Source organism: Trichechus manatus, unplaced genomic scaffold, assembly GCF_000243295.1.
Source record: "Trichechus manatus latirostris isolate Lorelei unplaced genomic scaffold, TriManLat1.0 scaffold00058, whole genome shotgun sequence".
Taxonomy (NCBI): domain Eukaryota; kingdom Metazoa; phylum Chordata; class Mammalia; order Sirenia; family Trichechidae; genus Trichechus; species Trichechus manatus.
In genome coordinates this window covers 9201511-9202573 of record NW_004443994.1, presented here as the reverse complement: position 1 = coordinate 9202573, position 1063 = coordinate 9201511, and the positions used below count along the sequence as shown (strand labels likewise).

The following is a 1063-nucleotide window of genomic DNA, read 5'->3' as shown; positions in this document are numbered from 1 at the left end:
ATGGGGGCTGGGCAGAACTGTGGATCAGTTGGAAGGTAGGGGATGTGACATATGGAGCTAGATTGGAGGGAGAAAGAAAAGGAAGAGAAAGAAACAAAAGCAGAAAAAATGGTGACACTGCAGGAGCCAGTGGGTGGGGGTAGGGTGGATCTGGGGCAGCCATGGCCCAGCAGGACGGGGTGGAGGTCGCGTATGAGGCTAGGTGGAAGGAAATAAGAAAAGGAAGAAAGGGAAAAAGAAAAAAAAATTGCACAGCAGCCTGTTGTTGGGGGGGTGGACTCAGGCAGCTGTGGGCTTGTGGCTCTCTAGTCAAGCAGCACAGCGTGGCCCATCAGGAAGGGGTGGAGGTGGCATACAGGGTTAGGTAGGAGGGAGAAAGAAACGGAAGAAAGAGAAAAGAAAAAAACGTGGCACAGCAGGAGCCAGCACGTGGGGCAGACCCAGGACAGCAGCAGGCCAGAGGTGGCATACGGGGCAGAAGGATGAGGGGTGGGAAAGCGTGTTTCTCTGGTTACCAGGAGCTCTGTCTCTGTTGGGGGCTCTGTGAAGTTGCCTTCCCAGACTACCTGTCTGGAGTCGTTGCTGTCTATGTTCCAAGATAGTAACATCTTGCTGTGTTAGTTGGCAGGGGACCTACACTCCCTATCTCTCCACGTTCTGTTTTCTTTCAGCTTCTTCTTCCATTCAGTATTTGATCTAGTTCTTTACCCCTTCATTTGATGCTTAGGATTCCAGGATTGACATTTTGGGTCTGTTTTGCTTGTTTTTTTGGGTCTTTGCTGCAGAGGAACAGCATGGTGCATCTGTCTATGGTGCCATGTTGGCTCTACCTCCTAAATATTTTCTTTTAAATATAGAAATCAAGTGTACATGTGGAGGTCTCCCCAGACTTTGGAGCTTTGGTTTCGCCATGTATTACAGTCTTGGCTGTCTTAAAATAACCTGAAGTGTTTGTCTTGCCTTAGTTTGTCCTTCGTCCGAGTGTTCAAAACTTGTTGTGGGTGACCAGGCCCCTCATGCAGAATGGTGGCCCAGAGACCTTCACACAACTGATGGGCATCCT

At 49.6% G+C, this 1063-nt stretch overlaps 1 protein-coding gene across 1 annotated transcript in view; it reads left to right on the top strand.

Annotated features, from left to right (window-relative positions):
• Window positions 1-1063, top strand: part of ABCA4 (ATP binding cassette subfamily A member 4) — a 174073-nt gene that overhangs the window by 64579 nt on the left and 108431 nt on the right. Inside the window, exon 7 of the mRNA XM_023733347.1 lies at window positions 966-1063. Coding sequence (XP_023589115.1) covers window positions 966-1063 — 98 coding nt within the window. The remainder of the gene's footprint in view (window positions 1-965) is intronic.